Below are 24,602 nucleotides of genomic sequence, written 5' to 3'. Positions count from 1 at the left end.
ACTCACACCCTCTTGATAGGCCTCCCAGGGGGAGTTTTTTCCCAAATGGGATATGAATATGTTTGTTGCTCTGTAAAGAAATGAGACATTTCTCTCTTCCCTCTGCGCTACGCAGTCAGTGTGAGTGTGGGGATCTGGCATCAAAAGTAGTACATCCAGTAGTGTGACTGGTTTAGCTGTGTGTACAGCCATCTCCCATCTGCACTGACGTCATAGCCACCATAAGGCCCTCTATACTGTTGGAGGCTTGTAAGGGAGCCTGCGTATGAACGGGAATTAAAGTCTACTCTAGTCAATGACTGCAGAGCTCAGAGTAGCGATTACTTCATTCTTGGAGAGTGTGAAAATCCCACGGCGCCATGAGAAATGCTGCATTGTTCAACTGGCCGCTCTGTACATGAACAATAGAGGCTGTTTCACAATGCCAGGTTTAACAGTTAAATAAGTTCATTTAAAAAAAAGTTACAGTCTAGCATATGTGGCATAAGAGACCAACAAATTCTGACAGTCACACCCACAACAATACATTATATTTCTGCCTAAGTATGTCCTTTGCACCTTTCAGAGCTAAGCCTTTATTTTTTCTTTAACTATTCGCAAAGCAGTAATAAATACTCAGGCTCAGAAAAGAAGTATTTCTCATGCCTGCTACTTAATTACAATTTATAGACTCAAGACTAGATTGGTCTAAGATACATTTTTCAAGTATTCTCTTCTTGTTTATAGTACGACAGTAGTACCTTATTGCACATTGTTTCTGAAGGACTCTCTTCTACAAGTGCGAGAAATTATTTCCTTCGGGGCACTTGACAGCTTTGAACCCTGGCAAAATGACCTTCCCCTTCCGATACAGATCATCCTGCAAACCTTTGTTCATCCTCTGCACCAAAAGCTTCTCGTAGAGCAGTGGGTGGTAGGCCCCTAAGGTACAAGCTGCGTCGTAGTAGAGTTCATGGTAGTGACATAGGTCGGTCTGACGGACTGAAGGGATGTATTCGTACACGTGCACTTCGTTACACATGGACATCATGATGAGTATACCTGGAGCAGAAAGGGAAAACAAAAGTGAACCCCAGATTCCACCTTTCTCACAGAATTTCCCTGCAGCACCCAATCTGTTTTTCTTTCTTGCTTTCCTTTGATGTTGCACACATTAAGTACTACTTCTGCAAAATTGATAGTTAATTAAGTGAAAGATAGTTCCTTTTACTAGGGCAGCTTTCACACGTCCCTGATACATAAAGACTGCCACCCCTGTAGAGTCGACAGGGTAGGACAACAAACATAAGGAAAGAATAAAAAGCCTATAAAGGGCTTGCATACCACCATCAGCCTCCTTGAGTGAGAGGACTGCTTTCTCCCACCTCCTTCCATTTACCCCATCCTGGCCACAAAATATCCCACACAAGAATCAGGGACCTAATGCAGCTGCATGCTAATTTTTTTGAGTCAACTGATGACTTCTCTTGGTTTTCTTGTACATTATCAATTCTTGAAGCTATTTAGCAAGACAGATCAGGTCTTTACATTCACTTGCAGAATACAGAACACACACATACACACAGAGCAGTTGTCTGGTGCTTTTAAGGAGCTCTTCTTGGTACTTCTACCACTTCCACAGCTGAACTCTGACCTGCCACATACAGGAGATAGATACAAAAAAATTCCAGGTATGCCCATTCTATCCTCTTCTGTGCTTTTGGATATCTGTGTCTTGCAAATACATGCTAATCTTCAAGGCTATGAAAAATCTGCCTGATTTCCCTTTCCTTTTTTTTGTACACCATGGCAAGGGGAGACAAGAATAGAAAGATGGGCTAGTATCACCCATGTTTTTTCCCTTGACAACTTTTGGATGGTTCATTCAGATTGCTGGCAGTATTAGGGTATCAGCGTACTCCTTGAAACATCTCCACCTTACTACAATGTTGGTCTTAGTCTAGAATTGAACCAATTCCACTTTTTCCATCCGCTTGCTTCTCTCTAGGCAGGAAGACATTACCAAGAAGGCAGTCTAAATACATCCTGAGGACATATAAAGAAGCATCAGCCATGTACTGGTAGCACAAAAGCCCACAGCTTCTAAGAATTTTGTGAAGAGTCTCACAGAGAGAGGCTGAGGAAGGTGAATTCCTTCTTAGAGCAGCACTGTCACGAGGAAAAGCCCCTAACCACCTCCAGCTCAGCAACGAGCAATCCATAAAATGCCAACCCATTTTTTCCTGCCACGTATCAATGGCAGACTATCATCAGCACTGTCAATAGTGGCTAAGAAAGGCCATATGGAAATTAATTTCCTGTTTAAAGCCAGATAAAGGTTTGCTTTGACCTTAGGTGATGCTGTTATTCTCCTTATCCCATGCTCAAGATGAAAACTAGAACAGGACAGACTCAGAAGGAAGATAGGTGGACTTACGCAAACCTTGTTTTCCTATGGCACAATTGTAAATCCATAGTAACAGAAGGTCTTTATAGCTTTGAAATGAGAGAAATCTTACTGTTGCGGCTGCACATTTCCAAAGGGACTAATATCAGATATCGATCAACAGCACTGTCTAAACTGCAATACTTTCACATCAATCATAGCTTCTGGGATACTCTTCTGTTTCCCATAGCCATGTGAAAGGAAGATGACAGAGTAAGCACTGGACGTATTTTTTTTTAAGGTTTCACTTAAAAAATAAAAACCAATAGAAAATGTACTGAAGCACTTGTTGCACTACTGGTATCCCTATCCACTGAATATGACTGTCAACTCTCAGAGGAGACAGCTGTACTAATTCTGCTCACTTTGCACTTACAAATGAGAACTGATGTAATTGTTGGGTTTTTTTCTGTACAACAGCTTTGGAATCATAGAGCATCAAAGGTGTTTTGGGTAATTCTCACAAGTGACATGAATTAACATAAAAAATTATTTTGGTTTGTTAATTAAGCAAAGCCATTTTCTGAAGTTTAGTTTGCAGTTTGGGAACACTGAGATTTCAATGGCTTGCTAATGAAAAGAACCTTATGTTCTCCCTGCTGTGTATCATTAGATTATCAAAATGATTTTTTCCCTGCCTGATGTGTGAAGTAACTGAAAAACAATTACTTCTGTGATTAAATCTTCTTTTATCATAAATGAAAGGTTCTGAAAATGTTTTAGATTGTTCTACAGCTTTACAGTCTACACAGTCTATGGTTTCAGAAAAGCTAAGCGTATCAATTTCAAAGGAAAAGTCCAGAAATTTAAGCGAACATTAGTCTTAAGCAGGAAGAAACACGGATTCACAGCGAAAAAATACTTAATTCCTATTTGAGCAAAAAGTACGAGCTTAATAAACCATGATTCCTTGCCTCCAAGCTGTTACAGAGATGTTCTGAATTGTAGCCTGCCTAGCAACTATGTCTAGAATTGTTTGTTTGTTGTTTCAGTTTTACAAATGCTTTCGTCAGCTTTTCCACTGCCAACCTCCTTCCTCCACTGATGAAGAGCCCACCTGCCACTCCAAGGTAACCGTTATCCAGCTGAATCAGAGGACGGGTGGTGGAAACGTGTGCAATAACAAACCACACCCAGAAACAGACAGTAAAATGACTTCTCTCCTGCACCCAGAGCCACGCCTGGAACCAGCTTCAAAAGCTGTACCACCAATGTCTTAGGAAAATTGGCTCTGACAGAAAGTACAAGCCTTAACCACAGTGTGTTTCATTTCACTGCCGCATTACCCAGCTAACCTTAAAATTAATAAAGGAAGTTGCCATTTCTGGGATAGGAAAACTGCCAAGAACAAAAATTGGGACTCTCTTATCATTTCCTTAATAACAGTAAAGAAGGCCACATCACCGCAGGTATGGTTCAATAATGACAAAATTTTAAGCAATATCATTGACTTTCCTGTAAATTAGTTAATCGAGCACTTAGAAGTGGTAGAGTTTTAGTTCTTCGTGATCTGTGGATCAATGTCCTCCAGAATCAATCTAAAAGGCACGCTGGGCTATCTAGTTTAGCTCTTTGCCTTTCCTGCCTTGTTCCACCCAGTCTGTGTCTTGGGATTTCAGATCAGGTTGCTCATGAATAACCATAATTTCTGACAGTCCGTTCAAGTTTTTGCTTATGCTGGACAATGATGTTTTGAGGGAGGAAAGACAGTGACTCGACAGGCTAGTTTCTGAGTGGCAATAGCTAATTTACAGCACATCTTTGTGTTGAAGTCGAGGGCCAACAAACTGAAAGATGAGCTAAGACGAGTAGAGATTACCACATACAGAGGTGTTCCTGGGCTACAGAGGCTTATCTGTCCTGGTGGAAATGGGAGCATTCCAAAGACTTCCAGATCTGGTGCACATGTCAAATGCCCAAACCCTACTCTGGGGAAAAACAGTGGTCAGTGACAGGCTTTTTCTCTTTTAGCACCTCTAACACCACAGACCCCCAGCCAAAGAGACCAATGGTGCAGTACAACCAGCACTCCCACCCCAACCACCTATGGGTGAGATCCCAGGGCAAGCAGGATTACACACTTTATCTACATGAACCTGAGGAGGTAGGTCCCCCCAGTTAGCTGTCACAGTCCCCAAATTCTCCCTTGGAATGATCTGCTCACACTGTTGCGTTCAAAAACAGAACGTGGGATAGCACTATATTAAAGATGGAAGGGAGGGAAGGCAAAAAAAAAAAAAAAAAAAAGCTCTTTTTGGAAAAGAAGCGGTTTTCTTTGTATGAATAGAGTCCTCACTAAAATAGGGAATAAATGGGTTCAGTTCTGTCCCACGCCTTACAGGATGTGAGCCCCCCTCCACAGGGGACAGCCCCAGTGTTGTAGAACCGTTACTGAAATCTAAGTTCACAAAAAACATGAATCAACCGTCTTCTAAAAGAACAGCAGCAGTTTAAGCCATGAGGATGTTTACACCGGTCCATGTACTAGGATATATTCAGTTTTTACTCTCTTTACTTTCTAATGCCATGCCTGGCTTGTTTTACTTAAGTCCCTAAAACAGGGCTGTCAGCAGAGCTCCCTGGGTTTTGGGTCTCATGTTCTAGCCCGTGTTTTTTGGTACCACTCTAACTCAGTTTCTTTCTTTACTTGGTGTTAACAACATTGGAGTGAGTTACTGACATCTGTATCCAGCAGGTCTAAGTGTGCCAAGCTGCCTATATTTTCATCCACCTCACAACTCAGTTTCCCCATCTTCCCTTCTCTCACCCAGTTGCCTTCAGTGATCTTATAATTTCTTTGAAATTACTAATAGTTTTTTGGCACTTACATAATCGCCAAAATATTTTTTACGTTACATTTGAACTTTTATGTTTTGGATACAGTCACAAAGATAAAGAAGAGGTATGCACCTGACTGCTTGCTGACTTGACCTTCCTTCTGTTAACCTGTTTTGCTTGCCAGTTTTGCTTGCGAAGTCCTACCTTGCTTCTCATTTGTTATCCCATTTGTTATTTTTACACATCTCTTTCTGTATTATCGCTTCCTAGGTGTCTCTTCTGCGGCTGAATCTGTTCACATTTCCTCCCACGCGTGTTAACCTGTGGTTTCCAAGTTTACTTCCTTTCCCTATATTGCCCACAGAGTACATGCCTACCTACGTATTTCTTTCGTCCACGTACTTTTCATATCACTGCCCGATTCAGTATCATCTGCAAGTTTGTTTTGTATCTTGGCCCTCCTCTATGATCATCAGTATCAGTATGAATGAAAACCAAATCGTTTGATAGCCTGTAGGGTGATACACTTCAGTATTTGTCTTTGCTCACAGTCCTTAAGTTAGTTTTCAGTCAATGCACAATTACTACATATAAAACAGCACAGACTGGCCTACACATGACCTAAGGAGACATCAATGAGCATGATGAGATAGCCGTCCCAACACCTTATAGTCTGGACAGAATTAATCTCACTGAGATGTTCGTGCCCATCTCTGACCTAGCTGGTGTAAAGCACTCTTTAGAGACAATGCAGGAGACAGGCATTTCTAGGGCACAGTTCATCTGACTTATTTTAGATGTCTACTTTACGATGGGATGACTTGCTCCCTCTAAGTGTTGTTCCTCTCCAGCAGCTAGACAGAAACTGAAAATAAAGAGTCTGGTTCTTGCTATCAAGCACGTTCTCCTCCACTCTCCTAGGTCAGAAGCTTTGTGAAAAAATAATGTAATTGGCTTTTCCAGGAGCACTGTGAGAAGAAATGAAAACAAGGTGTGATTCATCTGACCAAATGTGCCCACTGGTGCAGCTACCCACACCTGAGATGATAGGTATCACAGGCTCCTTTGCTGTCAGTAGAAGAAAGTGGGCACTTGTAGGAAGCAGCGCATGTCTACTCATCCCAGAGTAGACGTTTAAAAATGCATCGTACGAAGTCATGTCCCAGAAGTTCCTCTTTCTTTCTGTTGACTCTAGGGGCAGCATGGATACCTGTACTGCATGAGTTCTAGCTGCACTCCCAGTACGGGATGAAAATTTCACATATAGAGGGGAACACAGGCTTCATAGCCATATTTAAAAGGTACCTATTTTTTGCCCTAAAAAGTCTGAGGCTGCCTAACACAAATACAGACCTGCCCGGGAGACATCTAAAGCTACGTGGCATGAGTCCTGCTCTCTCACTGACCTAGCCATGGACCATAAACAGAAGTGAATTTTACGTGCAAGGATTAAGCTGAAAGGAGATGACTTTTTTTACACTCAAAAGAATTAGGGTATGGGAATAGGAGTGAAAGCAGAGAATTAGAAAGTATTTAGGGAAGGCCAGAGGACATGCACAACAAGAAAAACTAAAACCTGAAAGGGAAAGCCCACAGGCTATCTATAGCATGCAAACATCAAAACAGGGTGAAGTACTCCTTAGAATGAATGCCAAGAGAAGTCCATGGGGCACAACACAAAGTCTGCTTTTCATCAGTGGGCCCTGAAAAAGCTCAGTAAAAACTAGATTAACTAGATGAATTGGATTAATCTAGTAGTAGCAGTATTACTATCGTGCCTAGGGGGATTTGGTCAAGAACCTGTTAACTCCAGTACAAACCAGCAGAAATATTGCCAGTCCGAGTGATGACGTTACCATGAGATCTGTGGAGGGGTCTGGAGGGAACTGTGCAGGCAGTTCAGCGTCCCCTCAGAGCAGGGACAACTTTGAAGCTAGATCAGGTCACTTGGGGTCCAAGGATGGAAATGGAGCTGTTGAATCTTTTCAGAAGTTTACTGAAGCATGCAAAAATAATATTGTAGGCATGACTCCGACACCAGCAAGCAGGTGTGAAAATGACCATCAGACCTGGTCTCTTCCAGATCTGATGCTTAAGCTTTAAAACTTTTAGATTTTAAATATCTGATCTAAATTTCATAGTGAGGAATGGTTGCACATGATTGGTGCAACCATACAATCAAAATCACAACTGAAGGTATTTCTGTATAGGCCATTCTAATTCTAATACTCTTGCTGGATTTTCAAAAGTCCCATTTGGATTACAACTGTGAAAATGGAAAAATGCAAAATAATTCTGCCTGTGTGGAGAAAAGTTGTTTTATAGTAGATCATTCAAAGGTGTGCTTTATGAATGTTTTATAGTTGAATGACAATGTTCCTGAATACCGTATTGGACAAAAAAAAAAAGGACTGTGAGCATAGAATATTCTTTTTAAAATATTTTAAAATATATTATTCCAAAGAAATTATGTGGCTGTCAGAGAAGCAGTCAACCTGCAAGTTTTTTACAACAGTACAATGTTAGATTCTAATAAAGTATTATGTGTTTCAAAATATTATATATTAGTATTTCAAAATCCTCAGAAAGATGTGTTACTTCTTTTTCCTATTCGGCAGATATCTTTGGTGTCAGGAAGTGTTGGGTATGGTTTAAACTTAGTCCAACTGGCACAAATAAACTCCTGGGCTTTTACAATCTGCACTAAAAACATCTGAACCAGAATTAAATTAAGATTAAATTCCTTGCATGGATAGTTTATACAAATGAACATATACTATGGATTCTAATCAAAAGGAGAAAATGTTTTTCAATTTGTTCTTGGAAATTTTAATGACTGAAGAGGTTCTGAGTTTCCAACATGCATCTTTTGTACAGTACAATTAGGCATTGTGGTTAGCACACTAATTTAAAAAGAACATTCTCTAGTTTACAAGTAAATAAAATATAGTTTAATATACATGAATACAAGAGATGCTGTACAAAGGCATCTGGAGTAAGAAGTGTAACTCAAACATTCAGCAAGAACTCAGCATCATTTTAACAAAATGTAAGAGATGCTGAAAACATTTAAATACACATAATCTGATTTTTATACTCATAATGTGTCTCATTTCACACACCCCATGAATTTAGTTACAGAAAAGAATTTAGCTAGACACACCAGTAAGTTTATGTTTGATAATATGTGCACTTGAAAGCATTACAAATAAACATAGAGCATTTAGTTTTCTGTATGTTAGTCTACTTCTATAGTCTCGATTTGTCCTGTCTTGATTGGATTTCAGGTACCACAGGAAAATTTGTTACTCCTTGAAACTGGGCCAAATGTGCCTCAATTATTCTTTGGAACATACAGTAAAAATAGCTCTGGCTTTTAAAAATACTATGTTTCTAAAAAAGTGTTCTTTTACCTCTGTTTAGTTCATGAACTATGACATACTAACCACAAGAAAACATTACCTAAATTTACAGGAAACCAGTATTTATTAAGGAATTTAATTGTCACCAAATGGCCCTGTGCATAAGCTTAATAAGTTGTGCAGTATTTGTCATCTTTGATGTATAGATACTCGGTATAGTAGACCTAGAAAATGATGTATTTATCACAATGCTGAATGCAAAAAGCCGTACATTAATCACAATAATATATTCTGTAATATGAGCATAGAGTGGAAAATGCTGACCAGTAATATAAAATAATTTTAAATGTATTATTCAAATTTCGGTGATACACTAGAACAGTAAAGATGTTTTCCTGTGATTTGGGGTGCTGTGAGAGGAGAGTTTGTTCTTTTATCTCTGTATTTCAGGAAGTAGAAGATGCTCAAATTTCAGAGTGCTTTTTATTAGAAGAATTTAAAGCTTACGTATTTGGAGGTATTATTTATTTGTGTGATAATACTTGAACAAAACTGAGCTGGAAAGAGTAAGTGCTATCCTGTTCCTTCACCAACTGCTGGCAAACAGCTGAGTAAGTAACAGTAATAAAGGTAACTCTTAATATGTCAAATTGTTTCTTTCAGTTCATGCAAGTGTATTTTTTCTAAGCAGAGCTGGAGATCAGCTGCATTCTTCTATTCAATATGCTCTCTGAAGCCATGTTAAATTTAAGTTCTTAGTCATACAATGATCTGCTAATGTTGCAGTGTAATGATAGTCTTGCTTGTACTATTGTCTCAGTGCACGCAAATGAAGATTAATGTTATCAACTATTAATGACGCATAACTGTTAAATCTGTAATGTCAACTGTAAAGCCTCAAACAAGCCTTTCTTTCTCCCAACAATAAAGTAATCTGGGCTTAGTTATCATTTTGCGTTGTGGTTCATATGTTATGCTAAAAGCTACAACACAGAGCAAAGACTACCACCTACACAGACAACCTAAAATGTAAAAATCTACACGGACCATGTTTTGATTTGGGAGTAAAAAAAATAATACCGCAGTCAGAGCTTTCAACTAGCTTTTTAAAAAGACAAGAGCTGCTGGGTATATAAGGGTATATAAATGTGAATTTCAAGTAAAACCACCTCTGAAGAGGTAAGGTAGCAAAGTGTACTGATGGACTACAGTAAGTAGGAATTCATAACACATTCCGTTAGTAAAAAACGGACAGGAGCAAACTATTCATAGAAAAGCCTGTGTATAATCTAGGCATTATTAAAAAGCCCCAAACTTTCCGAATGCTAATGTACCATCCCATCCAATGCACATGGAATGCTGCTCTTGAGAAACTCAAGGAAGCAGTTTTAGTCCTGGTCTTCAGATGACAAAAATGTAAGGTCCTTGTTTACAGTGGCTACCAAGGAGGGTACAGGAACAGTTTTCTTACAGCAGAATGGTAAAAATACAGACTGCCAATTTATACACCATCAGCCTCAATTAAAAACTGAGCTTTGCTATGTTCAGAAAGAGGGGAGGAAGACCGAGTTCGTTTTTCACCATGAAAAATGTATTAATAGGAAGCAAACAGGTAACACTTATTTCTGCTGCCAAAAGATAAGGCAAATCCTTCCCTAATAACAGTGACATTTTTTCAACTGTCAATTTAGGATTTGCCAGGGGAATCCAAATCTCAGATTTGGTGGTTGGATGCTTACATTTCTTCTGAGAAAAATGGAGTAGATCAAAGTCCAAGACGAGATGTAAATATATCAATACTCATTTAACAAACCTAATTTTCAGCCAAATGTGAACCAACAAAAGTAACTGCAAAAAGCCACCGTGGCAATTGCCTAATGCTAATGCGAGATGAAGAGAATACTGTGCAGTGTTTTGTTTAAAAGCATGAAGGTGGCAGCTGCAAAAATGATGCAAAAATATGCAAGAATGGGCTCTCAAAGCTCATCTAAGGATTAGATTAGGGAGACAAAGAGTAAATAATTAATAATGAGGAGTGACATTAGCTAAGCTATGACATGCCACATAAGACAAATTTATAAGCCAGAGAAAGTGCACATCAGCGTCTCAGAAAACAAGCCAAAAAAGACTCCTACATTAAAATAAAAGGTTTGGTTTACCCTGGTGAACCTTTCCCCACAAAAAAAACCCCAACAGCCTCTGTGTTTCCTTAGTCATTATTCATAGCCTTTGAGCTACAGAATAACACACTAAAGGGTGACTTGCCCGTGCCAAGTTAATCATTCCTAGACATGGAGTAACACCTAACTAGCGGGCCGCAATTTGACAGGCAATGAATTCAGCCTACTTTCAACGATGTCCTGAACTTACACCCATCACTAGGTTGGGCAGAAAACAATGTTAAAATAATAACAAATTTAGCGGAAAAGACTGCAGTCAGATGTGGGTCTGCACATAGTGTTGTTAAGGTGCAGTCTGGCACCGGTGATGGATGGGCTGCCGCGAGCTGACACCCTGTTTAGAAGAAAACCGAAGACAGGAACATCTACAGGTTAGAACCTGATGGAGAGGAACGGAGAAACTCTGCTCTTGGAGGAAGCTGATCTGTGTTGGGTAATACTCGTCTCACCTGGTTTTAGACCTCCGTAGTGCGTGTGTGTTATATGTTACCATTTCAGAAGTGGCTGGAAGCAGTGACATATTTAAAAGGCTGAAAACAGTAAGTGAATGTACTAAAGCATTCTAGACTTGTGCCTTATTTTGTACGTAACCAGTGGAGCACAACCAATCCCGCTCTGTGCCACACTTCTCTTCCCATCCTCTCCTCTCCCCTCCTCTACAGCTGAGACACGCGCTATGCTTCCCTCACCCCCACCACCAGCTATTGCAGTGCTATTGCCTCTCCTCAGCAACATGCTGCCTCAGACCTAATGTACGTAGGGTTTTGGGGAACCAGTGGCTCCAGGAAGGAGTTATGCCGAGATGGGGCATCCCATACCCCAAAGGAAGCACAAAAAACTACTGTTCTCCCTAGCTCCCACGTGGTGGAGAAACCAGGGAAAAAGATCCTACCTCTTCTCACTCTCTCATTCCCCTAAAGTCACAGCATGCAAGAGACTACCCCTTCCCCACAAATGACCCACTGGCCCCTTTTCCAAAAGACTTAATAATATTGTGAGTGAAGTACTTTAATACAGCTATCAACAATGTTAAAAGATTCCCCTGGCATCAATCACTGCTGAAGGATGGTGGACTCACTGCTGCAGAAGAACACCGTGAGAACACATTCCACCAAGCATCCTCCCTTTGGGAAGACTCAGTTTCTTACAAATAGTGCTATGTGGCAGAAATAGATACAATTGTCAAGTGAAGAATGTAATTACTGAAGAAACACTCTAAGACCACCCTAAAACATTCCTGACATTCCTGAAAGGAAATAGTCTGATGTTTCCATGTTTTAATTTATACATTTGTCCAATTTTGTAAAACCAAGGCTAAAGAGGGTTAAAAAGCTTGAAACAAAAGCGCTTCACTTGACCCAGAACCATTTTTTTACCTTTTCCATGTTACTGGCAGCAACAGCGATGTGAGGAACTGCTGCTCTTCCTCCACAAATAACCACGGCTCACAGAGGGCTGCCTGACTTTCTGCCGGTGTAAAGATGGACAAACCAGACCCTTGCGCAGAGTCTGTATTTGTTCTAATTGCAGAGCATTGCACACAGACTTAAAATAAGTTATTCTAATGAAGTGATTAGAATCACTATGGTCTATGCTATAAAGAGCTTAGATTCAGGGATACAGGTCCCTCTGCCTGTGAAAATTCATACCCTCTATTTAACAACAGCCTATCTTCCTTCATATAGCTGTTTCGAGCACATGGTATTAGCACGTGGCCATTTAACAAAACATTTTCCCATATCCTCTTGAAATAAGACACTCATATATTATGATGGCCATCACTTACCCATTCTTTCTATTTATTTTATAGGAAATAATTTTATAGCTTTTAAAAGAATCAGGTAGAAGCTCAACATTCAGGATACACCTTTCATACAGGTGCACTCGGTTGTGTCTGCCAGCTTCAGTTTCAACTGGGTATTTGCTGCATGAGTTGTTCAGAGATACCTGACCTGAAGACCAACATAACTTTTCATATTTCTGCCAAGCTGCATTATATTTTTTTATGCTTAATCTTGCCCTTTATGTCCACCTTTGACAATACGCAGTTGCTGTTTCTGTGCTGTCTCCCAGTTTATATTATGTTACATATGCAATGCATTGACATCCATTCAATAAGGTTACTAAAATAGGAAGCCTCTCCTTAATAAAATATTTAAAATGCATCTATAAGAACAGTAGCTAGTTATCAAATGAGGTGGATATGACTCCCAATAAGCTTGTCTTACTGCCTTGCTTTCTTAAAGCTAATAACAGTTTTCCCAAAATGTCTAAGCGTCTTCTTTGGAAAAGAACAATATAAATAAATTCCCAGTAGAGATGAGTGAGTCAAATTTGCATCTGTAAACACAGAGTATACTTACCTGTACAGCTTTTTTTGTTAATGTTTTTGCTTGTTTATTGATTGATATTTTCAAAGCAGTCTCTGCTTGAAGGATATTTTTTGTCAGAAACATTTAGATTTGGGGTTGAAGATTACTGTTCTATTCTCATAGTGAAATGAACTCCACTTCTTCAAAGAAAGCTTTTGAAGTGTTTCTTACATATGGTGGAAGTTCAGATTGACAGTACAATGATCCTCTTCACTATTCTTATGATCAGCAGCTGTTAACATATTTTTATCAACAACTTCATTACTCCAAGAAATGCTTTTGCAAAATGTGAATGCTGCTGGTGAGATCATTCCACATGGGCAGACTTCTCCTTATGAATTTTTACAAGCAGATTCCAAAAACCTCACTTCAAGAAGTAACCAACTGCCCAGCCATCCTCCTCCAACACGCAAGGCCTCCTCTTCTTTACACTCATGCTCCAGGTAAGCACAACCCACTCAGATCATAGATGGGCATCTCCCAGATGACACCAGTATGTCATCCCTCTGAGAGCCTCAGTAGCCTCCCTAAGGCCTTTGGTGGGGTCCACAATATCCTGGGATGCCACTACTGTACACAGAGCCCAGATAAGTGCTCAGAACTGGTTTTCCCATGTCAGATGCAATCGCAGGTATCTTCACTTTCAGATTCAGATAGGAAGAATGATAACAGCGTTTTCTGACTGCAGCAAATACATAGACCGATATCACAATGTCAAGGAGGAAAGGCTCCAAAGCGGAAGATGGTATTTGGAGCTCTATTGCCCTCTGTGTTTCTAGAGGCATAAGCAAGGAAGACCCTGACTCAGCCTTGCTACTCTGACTACTTGCGTCCTTTAGACATTCACGATCAGGACCTGCTATGCATCAGGTAAGTCGTTACGCTGGATGAACTGTGGGCACAGTGCCAAGAAGTACCAAGGAAGAACAAAAAAATACAGCGAAACTCTATTGTTTCAAGCGTCAGAAGAAGGGGCATGCTTTGGGCACTTTCAGACTGAGCACTGGAAATCGTGACAGGGCGTAGGAAATCCCATTCCTTGACCTGTGTAGGGAATACAGCTTGGCCTGTCAGACTGCATCAGCGATTCCATCCTCTCCCTATGATCTACCAGATGCTTTCACTTGTTGTCTGATGCATCTCTGCTCTACAATCCCAACAATGAACTTCAGAATCAAGTAGGTTCTCAATAGATAAATTAATATGGAATAATACAAATTCCTCACAGATGTATGTATGTTTTATAAATATGGTATGCATACTACAGATGTGAAGGGCAAGAAAGCAGAACATTAAATTCACCTAACTATTTTCTAGTTCTTATACTGTGTGTTTTAGCTAGTGATTGTTTCTGTATAGAGCACCAAGAACAAACAGTACATGTGTATGGACATGATCCTCATGCGATGTACACATTTACCATTTTTAATTTTTTTTTAATCTAACATGTCTACTGGGCCCATCTTTGATACACCTACCAATAAAACCTGAAGAAGGAGGGTTGGGCTGTATCTTCTCTTTAGTGTTCTCCTGAATGATGTCCCAGAGCTGCCATATAAACTTTGGATGGAGAATGTAAAACGGCTGCTTTGGATTCTTCCTGCGATGTTGTACATAGGGAGTGAACAGATTGTAGTCTGGCTTCTTATACCACTAGGAGGAAAAAAATAAGAATTTTTTTAATCTTATAGTATCAGTTGTGTTTTGAACACTACAATAATGAGAACTAGCTTCATTTGGGTTCTTCAGAACAGAAGCAAAGGTAGCAAAGCAGCCTCCACTGGTGGATGCTTCTCCTAGAAAGCCAGTCCTCACTCTGGGCTATTCTGTTTTCTTTCTTCATGCAGAGACTCCCAGTAAGCAATTCTCTGCAATGGGACAAGCCAACCCCATCTCCCCCTCACATGCCCGCGTTAAACAAGGGGTTCAAAGAGCCCTGACACAAGATCCGGGCGTGGGGGTGAACCTTTCTCTGAAAGTGTCCCTGTCCCTGATGGAGGCAGCAGCAGCATGTGAAGCAGGCTGAGAGCAGCCTGCGTAGGAGGCAGGCAGCCTCTGACATCTGTTGCTAAGGGAGTTCAGCAGATGAAGGTTTACTTTCTACTTTGCAGCCTGCTCAGCTCCGAGCTCCCCTTGCCAAGAACCATCAGATCAACTGGTCCACTGGAGCTGCAGCACCAGCCAAGGCAGAGACTCCCCCAGTGACAAGCAGATGGACGTCTGCTGCGCTCAGCGAGGGGGTGGGCGGTGGGGCACAGATGGCTGTGGGGGAGCGGACACAGAGGGAAGACTGGTGGGGAGGAGGCCTGAGAAATGGAGAAGGCGCCAAGAGAGATTTTCATTAGAGTGTTGTATTTTGTCTGGGAAGGCAGAGGGGAAGGTGGGAGAAAATGGATGCAATTCTTCACCTTTCCTGATAAAACCTCCTTCTGAAACGTAGCAATGTTCCCTCCTTGGCAAACACAGAAAACTCACTGTTACGTGAAAACAGCAGTATTTTATGAAAAACCCCCATCATCCACCTATCCTAGCATCTCAGAGCAGTCCATTCCAGTACAAGCGCTGGCTACTAAAAAGCTTTTGACCAACAAACTAATTTTGACCAATTCACGCAGAAATAGCATTCCCCACTCCTTAGATAAAGACAGACTTTGGGGTTCATCATTGTGACAAGTGAGAACCAGGAGACTGCGTACTAAATGCATTCATTTTCTCCAGTGCTTTCAGACTGATTGGGAAGAAAGGTCCAAGCAGACATCTTACCACATTCAGATTTGCAGAGTAGGGGGCAGGATCCCAGGCTACTAAGATAACATCTTTGTACAAGGAGCTGTCGACAAAGTGGTGGTTTGGGTTGGTGAGAATCTGCAAACACAGATGCAAAGAATTGCACAGCGTTAAAAGCAAGTGGGATCCAGAAAAATGGCAAAATCCTTCTCTAAAATGAACAGTCCTCCCCACGCTGCTGTTTGTTCTGATTTAATTCCGGTTGATTTTAAGCATCTTGTTTTGTTAAAAAAATACATAAAAAAGACCTTAGCCATAAACAGTACTCATGACAGTTTGAAGTAGCAGTATGCTGAATTACTTTCTGTCTGTGAGGGATGGGACCACTTGAGATGCTGCATAATTGTGTATCAACATTACTGTGTATTCTAGAACTTTTGAAAACAAAAGCTTTGGTATTTCAGACCGCCTGCAGGACCCTTTTCTTAGACACAGAGCAGCTTTCCTTGAAGGGCTACATACAGCCCCCAGGGATAATGTCTCTCCCCAACTCCCCGCCTCCGACTTTTTGGTTGTTTTCTCATTTCAACAGCAAGACAGTCTCATTTCAAGTAACTCCAAAATGGCAAATTAGACCATGACTGTAAAAGCTGGTACACCTACAAAAATAATTCCAGCAACAGGCATGTGACAGGGCTATTTTTGAAGTAACTGCCATATTGCTCTGATCTGCTGCTCTCAGGTAACTCCCTCCCGCATCTCCCGGTACTCTGCCTGATCCTCCCACCCCACAGGAAGTTTACTCTTCACTCCTGCTGGCTTATCCCTTCCCAGACCCTCCACGCCTAACCAGATCTCTCTGATCCCTGGTGCATCCAGTCTCAGGCAGGATTGAGCTGAATGATTTCAGCATTGGTTGAAACAGCATGAATTTGGCTCCAGCTGTTAAACTAATCAACATTCCAGACAAATAAATTCATACTAATTTTCATTTCCCTTTAGGATCCAATGAGCCATATTTGATTATGCATATTTTTCTTCAGAAAAATAATATTGTTGCTATAGCAATATTCTTCCCACCATAAACTTTGTGCTTAATGACTTTCCATCAGCCTTCTACAAGAACAGAATTAGTCGTGCTGCCATTAGCATCCCCAACTCCATTTCTCAGAGCAGTTTTCGCCTGAGAACGTAAACTCCTTTTTTGAGAGTACAGAGTAAACAGACCAAAAGGTCAAGCTTTTAAAAGCTCGGTTCCACAGTTATCACACAAAGGAGCTCTTACTTGCCTTTCAGTAAGCAAGAGTCCTTTGGAAGTGTTGTCCACACAAATTTCGCTCTTAGTGAGTCTGCATTCATATGCATGAGATGAGTTTCTTCTGGAATAACAATATCTGTTGTGGCTGCACTGGCTTCCTTCGTGTCCTTTGGGCTTTCACAGCAGAGAATATGAGGGAAGCAGAGGGCCATAGCAGCCTTTTAATCAACTGAATGCAGAAATTTCCAACAGCGAGGAGGGTAGGGGAGGGTCAGTAAACCTGTATGGGTAACCCATCTTCAGTACTGGTAGGGAAAGCAGCTTTTATCAAGTGGCCTATGCAGATTTCACTTCCAGAGAGGGGAAGGCCAGTTTCTTAGCAGGTGGCCAGAGCATCATGGGTGGCTTCTGTCCTCTCTGAAGGAGCAGAAAGGTGGTGGGAATACGAACACTTGAAAGGAAGCCGTGTGAGCTGACCTGGCCTGAACTTTAGCCATGCCCTGTGTTTTCTTGAGAGGCCTTGTGGAGAGCAAGCAATGTACAGCGCAGCAGAGAAGACCATGGGACCCTCCATTACCACCCCAGTGGGAGCATACCGCAGCAGCTCTGTGAGCCAGGAGGACCCCAGCCTGCCACAAGCAGTGGATAGCCGTTCAGTCTCTCCGAATTCGCTGGGGAGCTAACAAAGCTCAGATCACTCCCTGCAGGCATTTTTCTCTTCTCCTACAGGGAGCCTACTGAGACTAGTCAACTAAATAAAGTTTCTAAACCTTCCTCCTTGCCCAGCACCGGAGTTCAGGCACGGTCAGCACCAGTAACAGTAAAACAGAGAACAGTCAAAGAAAAGGAAAAAACCCAACAAAATCCAAAAATGAAATAAATGACATTAAGATCAATGTTCTCTGCTACACTGATTTCAGCACTAAAGCCAGAGTAAGATATTTCTGCTTTCTTCCCCTGAGCAAAAGAAAGGGGGCATATTTAACCCAGATCACTTCAAAGATCTAGTTTGTCCTGCAGCCTCACAAAGAGCTACAAAACGAATGTGAAGGGAATGACAGTGAACAGCCCTCTCTGTGGTGCCAAAGAACATGAACTTATACACAGAGAACACACCCACCAAGGATGGACTTTGCATGGGCAGTCACTCAAAGCAGAAGAAGAAAACCCAAATTCATAAAAATTACAGTAAATGAAAATTTTGCTCTTGTTCAGCAAGAATCAGTATGTACAGAGCATGCTACATGGCCAGCCATTCTACTGGTGTTAACTAAGTAGACTCACCATTTCAATATGTCATAAAATTTCACAGTAACTCTGTTGATGCTTTTTAGCTGTATTTCATAAAGAAGAAAGAGGCTTGGTTTGCCCAAGACCAGAGTTCAGGCAATAGTTTTTTCAAAATTGAAAAACTACTCTCAACCATAAGGTGTCACTGTAGCTCAATGCACAACTTTTTGTTGACATAAAACCCCATTTTCTGTTTCCATTCAGATGAACAAACTCACCTTACGTGTAATATCCAGTGTACATCAAAGTTTTTTACTAGTTCGTTCCGAATTTCTAAAGAACGATGACTTGCCTAAAGTTATGTATTAAGACAGCTCAGTTCCCATTTCTTTCGCCTTCCAGCAAGGAAATAATTGGGGAACTGGAGAATATGAGGAAAGAGCTTTGGGATCCCCACAGGCCAGGCTTTGTGAAGATCCCAGAGGCAGGGTGGTGAAGGTCTTCTGTACTGACGGCTCTGGCATCCTGCAGAGCCTTTACAGATGTAGGACGCATGGGAAACTTTACAAACCAATTCTTTGAAACAAGGATATCAAGTAACTAGTGCAATCGCTCTATACTGACAGCAGTGTGAACATCCCTGTAAGGGAGAACTTTTAGTTGTTCTACATCATGACTGTTAAATCACTAGCTGTTTCCCAGATTACCCAACACTTTCTCAGAAGTTATTAAATTAATGTCATATTGTACAGAAGTGACATTGACTTGAATTCACAAAAGGAAGATCTTACCTGAGAATTAATGATCCGCATGGTTGTTTTATTTCCAACATCTTTTTCATAGCCACGTGTTGGAGCAGAATTAAATCTTAGAACGGCATCATGAGAATCTAGGAGCACCAATGAGGGAGTAATTTGTTTTTCTTAGTAATACAGAACAGTAAAATAAAAGAAATTACCTAAAAAATGTAAAACTTACACCTTTCTCCTAATCTTCATATTCTAAGGATGATAAACATTCTACTATGCGCAAACAAAAATCCTCTTGCATCTGCCATATGTTATTAACGTTATTAAAATCCACCGGAAAAAGTTCAGAATCATCTATTAATTTAGTTTGCAATACTTAAATATTTCTCCTAATTGGATAAACTTAGTGTGGGAAGGTTATTAGTACACCCAGTACACAGAATTGCTCGCTATTTCTAGCACAAAATTTACAAAGAATTACTCCATGCAAAAGCATGTTAATTGTAAGGATATTTAATTGCATACTTGAATGAGTAACAACACTTAACTATAAGCTTGTGCTTCACAGCATTTTATAATACCTGAAAAATCTCAGACTACCCCAAACCTATTAATCATACCGTGTACTTATTCTCAAGGTCAGTACAAGTCTTAAAGGGTTCTGTAGGGAAGTCAGCCCACAAACCTGCTCACACACAGAAACCTGAGGATCCCTTGGTAGCAAAGATCTAACAGAGCTAACTGTCAAAGTTTCCCCATGAGCTGTTGACCTCAGAGTCATGCAGAATAGAAAGCAGCTATAGGTCAAGTATGGGTCAAGGGTACACACTCTGTGCAAGCCTTTGCTGAATAAAAGATAATCACCCTCCCAGTGCTTCTTTTAAGGGGATCTCAAAGCCCAAAGGTGTGAGGGAGAGGAATACATTATATCCATTGTCCAGAAACACACTGTCCCTGTCAATAGTCCCCTGTTTGGTCTACTTTCACCCCTTCTACTGATGGAAGCAGAGATTATGATTCAGGCCAAAATGGGTATGTAATGCCTTAAGCCATAGGCAGTTTATACAGCTGTTTATCTCTAGTCACTTAAAATGTGGTTTTCTGTAGCTCAAAAATGGAAGAGGCAGAAGTTTCCAAAGATAACCAACATGGTTCAGTGGAGTTCAGGCCTGATCCTATCAAACTGGGATATTCCGTCCTTTCACACCTTTACTCCACACTTCTTGTACTCCGGACAAGAAAACGTTGTGTGACACGAAGCTGGCAATCCAATCTCAGCCATACTTGCTTAACATGTTGAGTCTGAAAAGAGAGATTTGTGCCAAATGTCCACCGATCCCAACTCCTCAGAAGCTAGGAAGGAGCGGAGGCTTTTTCTTTGTCCTTATGCAGGGACAACCCTAGCCTCAACACCTAGCCTTCATCTGCCTAAACATAAGCATCTTCATTGTGTAGGAGCTAGAGGACATGAAGTCAGCAGAAGCTGCAGGTACTCCACATTTTTGGAGAAGGAAAAGAAAAACAAAGGTCCTTAATACTTGAAACCTGCTTATGAGTTTAAGAACATAAATTTGGACCTGCATTTGACAACTTTTTGACAATCTGTTGACTAACAACTGGGAATTGGGTTGGGAAATGAGAATTGTATGGTTCACAACTTAATTGAGAGACAGTGTGCTGCGTTTCCAACATTACCCACCCTGGTTGTTTGTATAAAGACCAAAAACCTTTCCTTCACCATAAAACATATGATCAGGATGCAGTTTAACACTAATAAGAGTTGATTTTAAGTGAATTGGTTTTAATCTTATTAGGTATTTGGAGATAACCATTTTAAAGACATAAAAAGTTTGGGGTTTGATCACAGATCCCTGCTACTTCCTGATGATGCCAAGATAATTGGGTCTCCCAGTAAATAGCACCATCATGATGGGCGTGTTTGCTGTACCTGCATAGTATTTCCATACCTAGTTTCATTCAAAAACAATCGGAGGGGTGGGGGGGAAGAGGGCAAAAGGTGGAACACAAATTAACATTTCTGCCTGTGTTTCTAATAGGAACACAGAAGAGGGAGCTAAAGGCCTATGAAAAGAAAGGTCCTCCGCTGCTGCTTTCTTACGCCTTTTTTTCTTTCGGGAGGATAAAGAGTAAAAGCCTTTTGCCTGCAGCAACTTCATCAACCAAGGCTCTACAGCCTTGGCCATGGCCAAAAACCAGAACTCAGGCATGGGGTGTTTTTCCCCTCTCCCTAACGATGCTGACTTCGCCGGGCCTCCGTGCATATGGAGGAGTCCAGCATGGGTGCCAGGCTGACTCCACAGAGCAGCACCACCGGCCGCCCATGGTGCCTCCAAACTGGCAGGTTTGCTTACATTTTCAACCCAGGGCTGGTAGCCCTCGTGCCAGCTCTGGGAGAGGACAGGCTTCTCCTACAGCTCTGCATGGGCAGGGAAAAAGAGCATCTTGTATAGTCCGATCTTCCTCTTCCTGGTCTTCCTCTTCCTGGTCAGCCTCTTCTCATTTCTTCAAGGACTAGAGGGGAGGCGGAAAGGCATGGCCAAGAGCTCAGTTGTAACACACACTACCTGGGCTCTGCAGTGGAAGCGTAACTTCTTCCCCATGGGAATAATACGAACAGATGCTGGAGCTTCCACTGTCCATTTTAAGTGGGGAACACTGGCATGATGTCTCCAGCGTATTAGCACTTCCCAGGAGCCGCACTGACCACTAAGACCCAGAGGTTTGCGCCAGGCCCTGCTGGGGTGGCTGTAAGCAGGCGGTTGGCCCCCCACAGTTATGGCCCAAATTCTCTGCCCAGTCACAAGTACCTGCCCGTGGCCAAGAGGACACTTAGAGAAAACCTTCTGTGACTCCTGCTGCCCCACACAGTTTCCTGTACAACACGTAGGAGGAGATCTGAAACTTCACTGTAGGCCTTACCAAACAGCATCTCCTCCCTTTAGGCGGCATCAGATGATAATATCCCAACTAAATCAAAAGCTCTTCCTCAGAGAATGGCATAAGCTTTCTGTGCCCAGACTGTTCCCGAGAAAACGGGTACACACAGGAGCGTACGGGCCCCAGGTACCATGTCAAGCACCAAAGTCCACACCTGGGCTGCACCTGAGTGTGCAAATATGTCATGATGCATGCTGTAATATGTAATTATGTAAATATGTCACAATGTGCTATGGATTCTCCAGTACAGCATTGATCCATACTGGTGTAAACTGGGTGTACCGGGGAACACTGACAGAAGATTTTGATTCAGTCAAGGATAACACACTGGAGAAGGGAGGCACTGTCAAGCTTTTTCACCCCAAAGATTTCTACATCAGTGGGGCTTCCTGTGAAACTGGGGGTTACCCTGGTGTGATTTTAGCTGCAAGCCAGCCAGGCACCCGTGCTGTGCTGGAAGGCTATTAGAGTAGTTTGATAATGATAGCAGCTCTAATAAATCCCAGAGATTTAAAGGAAACCCATCTGTGTCAAAGGGATGATACAGTGCGATGAAGCAAGTATTGGGAACTGAAATCCTGGAAGATGGGAGGATTAACGAGTGAACATCAAAAGGTTTTTATAGAGAGTTGAAGGAGGTAACTCTTCTTGCTCCAGAAGCAAGTTTGAGACATGCATTTCATCCTTCTTTCAGCGCTCTTAGCATACTGCATGTGTACTACTAAAATGAAGAACTACTGAGACTTCAACACGAGTAGCAGCACTCATTTTTGAAAAGAAAAAATAAACCTGACCTGGATTAGTTTTATGGCTCCACAATCCTTTTCTGAATAGCTCTCACAAAACTCCCACTGTGAAGTGGGGAATTCTGTGTGATGCTGACATCTCAGCACACCTGTAACCTCATTGACTCAGTGCGGCAATGGAAAAACAATGGGCGGAGATACTTGAAGTCATTTAAATTCACTCTTGGAAAAGAGGTCAGGGGACTTGACCTCAGCACATGAGGCTGCTCAAGGGTCTAAATTCTGTATGTCTGTGAACTCTAAACATGCAAGATGTGAAGAGGATGCTCTACTGCTTCTTGGCATGGAGACAAAGTTCAGTTGGGGATAGCAATACAACAAGCAGTTTCTCTATGAGCCACCACAAAATACACACATGTACAACACAGCTTTGCAGAATAAAACCTGAACATGGCTCTAATCTGCTGAAGAAATAAACACGTTGCAGCAAAATGTCAAATATGGCATATCTGATGAAACCAGTGCCTCCTTTATACTACAAGCTGTAATATGATAAGAAGGCATCGTTTTCTTTAAATCAAATTATAACTTCAGGCCTGACTTTCCTTTCAGTTATACTGTCCTGAAAGGGAAGAGCTTCATTGAAGTCCAGAAGCTCACATTCATGTAACGCTAGTGAGACAGAACAACCAGACTTTACAGACCTATACTTGAGAAGAATGAACCTTTTGAAAGACAAACATGAACACACACACGCGCACGCGCGCGCACGCACGCGCGCGTACATACATATGCACATGAATAGATGCATTTCACCCACCTATTTCATCCCCTAGAGAGGAGTTCAGTATTGCACCAGCAGACATAACTACGGCACAGCTCCCAAAGCCATGTGTATACAATTTGCCCAGTGGAATTTGGGGAACGTGCTTTTCCCATCCAAGAGTGGAGAAGGGAGCCTCCTTGCCATCTATTGTTTTCACATTCACCCTTTCTTTTAGCTCGCAGAATAGCTGGTCTCCTGTCAACTTGGAGTTTCGTTTCCCCTTGAACCGCACCCCATGCTTATTGGCGCTCAGATAATCTTTCATCGCCTTCTGCAGTCGAGGGTTTAGCATCTTGGAAGAGACATCCCCTTTCCAAAGCTTGTAAAGAAAGGATTTCGACATTGTGGAATATAGCCCATCCCAGTCATCAGATTCGTCTAGCATGTGGCTTCTCCTATGCTTTGTGCTCCTTCTCCTCATTCTTCTCTGATGGCTCCAGTTGTTCTGTAAAATATTTACTTTTGAATTCTCCTCATCGGCTGAGATGAATTTTGTTATCTCTTGAAGGTGGTTGTGTGACCGAGGCTGACCAGCAGCAAATGAATAATCGTCATTCACTTGGTAGAAAGCACTTTTTGATTTTCTTCCTATCTGGAATGGAAAAAACTCATCTTCATTTCTAAAGGCATCTTCCAAATCAGTCCATTTCTTAACACTTCCAGTCCCCGATTTAAATGTACCTAAGAGATTTTCATTAAGAAGTACCTCATTCCCATCGACGGTTTCAGAGAATGATGGATCATGTATGGCTCCCATGATGACTCTCTGCTTGCCCTGAAGGGGCAGAAGCCTCTTGGTTTCAATGTAAGAAAAGGAACTCGGAACTGGTTCAGCAGTGTTGCTATCTGTAAAATAGATGAATATCACCAGAAAAAGCAGACCCCATGCAAAGATCCCAAACAGCATGAGTTGTTTCCATTGCTTCAAGTTAGGTTTCATGGCAATGCCTTTACCAGCTCCTCTGTGCCTTGAAGTATTGGTGAAGGAAAA

The 24,602-nt window shown here is 41.5% G+C and overlaps 2 protein-coding genes across 2 annotated transcripts in view; one reads left to right on the top strand and one right to left on the bottom strand.

The window, feature by feature from the left end:
• The window catches only part of LOC132317625 (pinopsin-like), a 92,590-nt gene extending 88,945 nt beyond the window's left edge, over nucleotides 1-3,645 (top strand). The window contains exon 4 of the mRNA XM_059822167.1: nucleotides 3,418-3,645. Within this exon, the coding sequence (XP_059678150.1) occupies nucleotides 3,418-3,645 (228 nt within the window). The remainder of the gene's footprint in view (nucleotides 1-3,417) is intronic.
• ST6GAL2 (ST6 beta-galactoside alpha-2,6-sialyltransferase 2) lies at nucleotides 773-24,602 on the bottom strand. Its single transcript, XM_059822178.1, has 5 exons — nucleotides 23,606-24,602; nucleotides 19,124-19,221; nucleotides 15,881-15,982; nucleotides 14,596-14,770; nucleotides 773-1,041 (listed from the first exon to the last, which is right to left on the bottom strand). The coding sequence occupies exons 1-5, from the start codon at nucleotides 24,549-24,551 to the stop codon at nucleotides 773-775; spliced, it is 1,590 nt and encodes a 529-aa protein (XP_059678161.1). The 5' UTR covers nucleotides 24,552-24,602.

This window comes from Gavia stellata, chromosome 1, assembly GCF_030936135.1.
Source record: "Gavia stellata isolate bGavSte3 chromosome 1, bGavSte3.hap2, whole genome shotgun sequence".
In the NCBI taxonomy this organism is placed as follows: Eukaryota; Metazoa; Chordata; class Aves; order Gaviiformes; family Gaviidae; genus Gavia; species Gavia stellata.
This window is presented reverse-complemented; position numbering and strand designations above follow the sequence as displayed.